At 40.2% G+C, this 2,500-nt stretch overlaps 1 protein-coding gene across 1 annotated transcript in view; it reads right to left on the bottom strand.

Moving 5' to 3' along the window:
* Positions 1–2,500, bottom strand: part of LOC138049283 (uncharacterized) — a 32,439-nt gene that overhangs the window by 21,908 nt on the left and 8,031 nt on the right. The window contains exons 4-5 of the mRNA XM_068895526.1: positions 1,528–1,975; positions 211–512 (exon numbers count right to left, since the gene is read on the bottom strand). Coding sequence (XP_068751627.1) covers positions 211–512; positions 1,528–1,975 — 750 coding nt within the window. The remainder of the gene's footprint in view (positions 1–210; positions 513–1,527; positions 1,976–2,500) is intronic.

Below are 2,500 nucleotides of genomic sequence, written 5' to 3'. Positions count from 1 at the left end.
GTACTCAGTTTTATAGCGTTCCCGAGCTCTCCTTTTTCTTTGCGTCTCGTTTGGTCCAACTCTCGATCACTCCCATCAATTCTCCGTGAGCTCTCAGAGAGTTTCAACTTTCGTTCACTCTCATCGGACATTGCTCTCGTTTGTCCGGGGCTTAAAAGAAGTGGGCCTTTCTATTCTATTTGTACAAGAAAAAAAAAGGGACTGACTCACAGAAGAGGTTTGCAATCCGCACTGTGATATGAAATCCAATACACCGATCAAGGAAACCTGGTGCCCAAGCCTTGTTCCTTGTCTCCCCGACAGAACCATGGTCAAGCCACCGACCTGCTCAATAGCTTCCAGGAGTTCCTTGTGAGAAGTCAAAAATTTCAGAAATGAGCTGTTACCAAGATTTTCGAAATTACCAAAATCCGGATATTTGCTCACGACGTTTGCTTCAATAATCGCCAGCCTCGCAAGGTCTACATTATCTGCGTTTGCCAGCCACGCTTTCACCTCGTCGACTACTGAACCTATCAAAAGAATTGGGAGATTAAAAAAATCATCATTGCCTGATTCGTGTTAAAAATCACACCAGGAACATCAAACGCCCAACATTTGCGACTATCAACGTAACATAATGACTGAAACTTCAAGAAAGCGGGAGTTAGAGCGATGTAGACACCGATTTCAGTTTGGCTCTTGGGATATGTGAATTTCAATGATAGTCTCTCCTTGGAACAAAACAGAAACGGGTGTTCTGAGAGGCGCCCGCCTAGGCAGTACTTGTGATTAATTAACTGGCAGCGCTTGAGGCGCAACTTCACAACACCGTGTTGTTGCGCTTCGATGAATTCAGAGAGTAATCGTGGGGAACTTTTGCAAAGGCATTTGTGGACGATGGCGGCAACTGAAAGTGTGTGTTTTCCCGACCTGGCGTTGCATAGTTTTATTTCCTAGTATCTGTTCTAGTATGGAGCCGACCATTATCTTAAAAGTTAGAAAATTGGAGCAGAAACACAGAATACAAATGCAAATGGTCCACTTTGTGTCGCAATCCGAGGCTAACAGACGCATTTGCTTTGGATTCCTAATTAAGTGCATATGAAGCCAACCATGTTCGAAAGATTGTGAGAAAGCACACACTTCGATTGATAAATTGAAAAGTGCGCGATAAAAGGTTGCGAATTAAAAACGGTGAAATGTTTGATATTTTCCTCACAAAAATGACCGACCATCGGCCCTTAATTAGTCGACCAGTCCTTTAAACACTTTTATACCAAAATGGACCAATTTTGAGCGCTTATAACATGGACACTTCTAACCTACACTACTCAATCTTTGGAGTTGTAAATTTAAAGAACAAACTATTTATCGAACCAAAAACTATTTTTACTTCATATGAACTGTACGGAAAACTGATTTCAATCCGTTTTTTTTTAAAGAACATCTAAACTGAAAAAAGGCTTTAGCGACATTAATGAATCCCATTCGATGTGACTATTCTTCCTGTGTACATCGTTTTATTTTCTTTAAGCAAAACGTTACCTTCACTGGGTGGCACAGGTCGTTTTTCTTCTGTTTCTGTCACATCCTTCAGTTTGCTTGCAGCTTGTTTTTCAACTTCTTCTCGAACCAAATGGTCCAATGCGTCTCCGACGAGGCGTTTGCAGCTCACATAGAGAGCAAGTTGGAATAAACGCCGACCAAGCGCATCTCCAGTAATTGCAGCCAAAAAGTTGGTGATCTGCTTTTGGCGTTTGCCTTCAAAACATTCCAAGCAACATTCGAAAATCGCATTCATTGCATCTACAGGAGATGCCAGTGTATTGATCATTTTCATGACACAGCTCCTGTGGTCACCCAGATCTTGGCCGAGAAGATCTCTCTTGATTTTCCGCAGATGTCTTTCAATTTCCTCATCCAAGTCAATTGCAAATTGTTCTCTAACAGCTTTCCATCGCTCACTCTCAGACCTTTTTGCCGTCTTGATCACCTAAAAAACGGATAATAGTGAAATCCTGACGTTTGCCATTGATAAAATCACTAAAAATCATCAAACTGAAATCGTTAAACTGAAACCTAAAAAACCGTGTTCTCCAAAGAGCAGCATTATTTAGGCAAACTAAACATATCAACGGATTGACGGAATGCTACAAACACCGCAAAGACGTCGTCTGATGTTACTGACTGATGCCCCAATAAAGACCTGTTTATAACTAATAGTACTTGCCACTACAGCTGTCCCAGCTGCGAAACATTTTTCAACAAAAAGAGCTTGGGAAAGCACTGACACATAGTATATAATTTATTCTCATCGAGTTTAGCACGTGCATATTCTTGATTTAAATAATGCAGTTTTTATAATGCAGTTTTTGCTCAAATGATAAAATAAGACTCTAATTATGATAAACAACGTATCTGTAACGAAGGCATGTTAAGTTTGGTCTGTGTTGCATTAAGATATATAAACATTTATACACAAATAACAAACGCTTCTGATTAACGTCCTATTTTTTTT

The sequence above is a fragment of the Montipora capricornis genome, chromosome 1 (assembly GCF_036669925.1).
Source record: "Montipora capricornis isolate CH-2021 chromosome 1, ASM3666992v2, whole genome shotgun sequence".
Classification (NCBI taxonomy): Eukaryota; Metazoa; Cnidaria; class Anthozoa; order Scleractinia; family Acroporidae; genus Montipora; species Montipora capricornis.
Note: the sequence above shows the minus strand (reverse complement) of the source record. Positions and strands in the feature narration are given on the sequence as shown.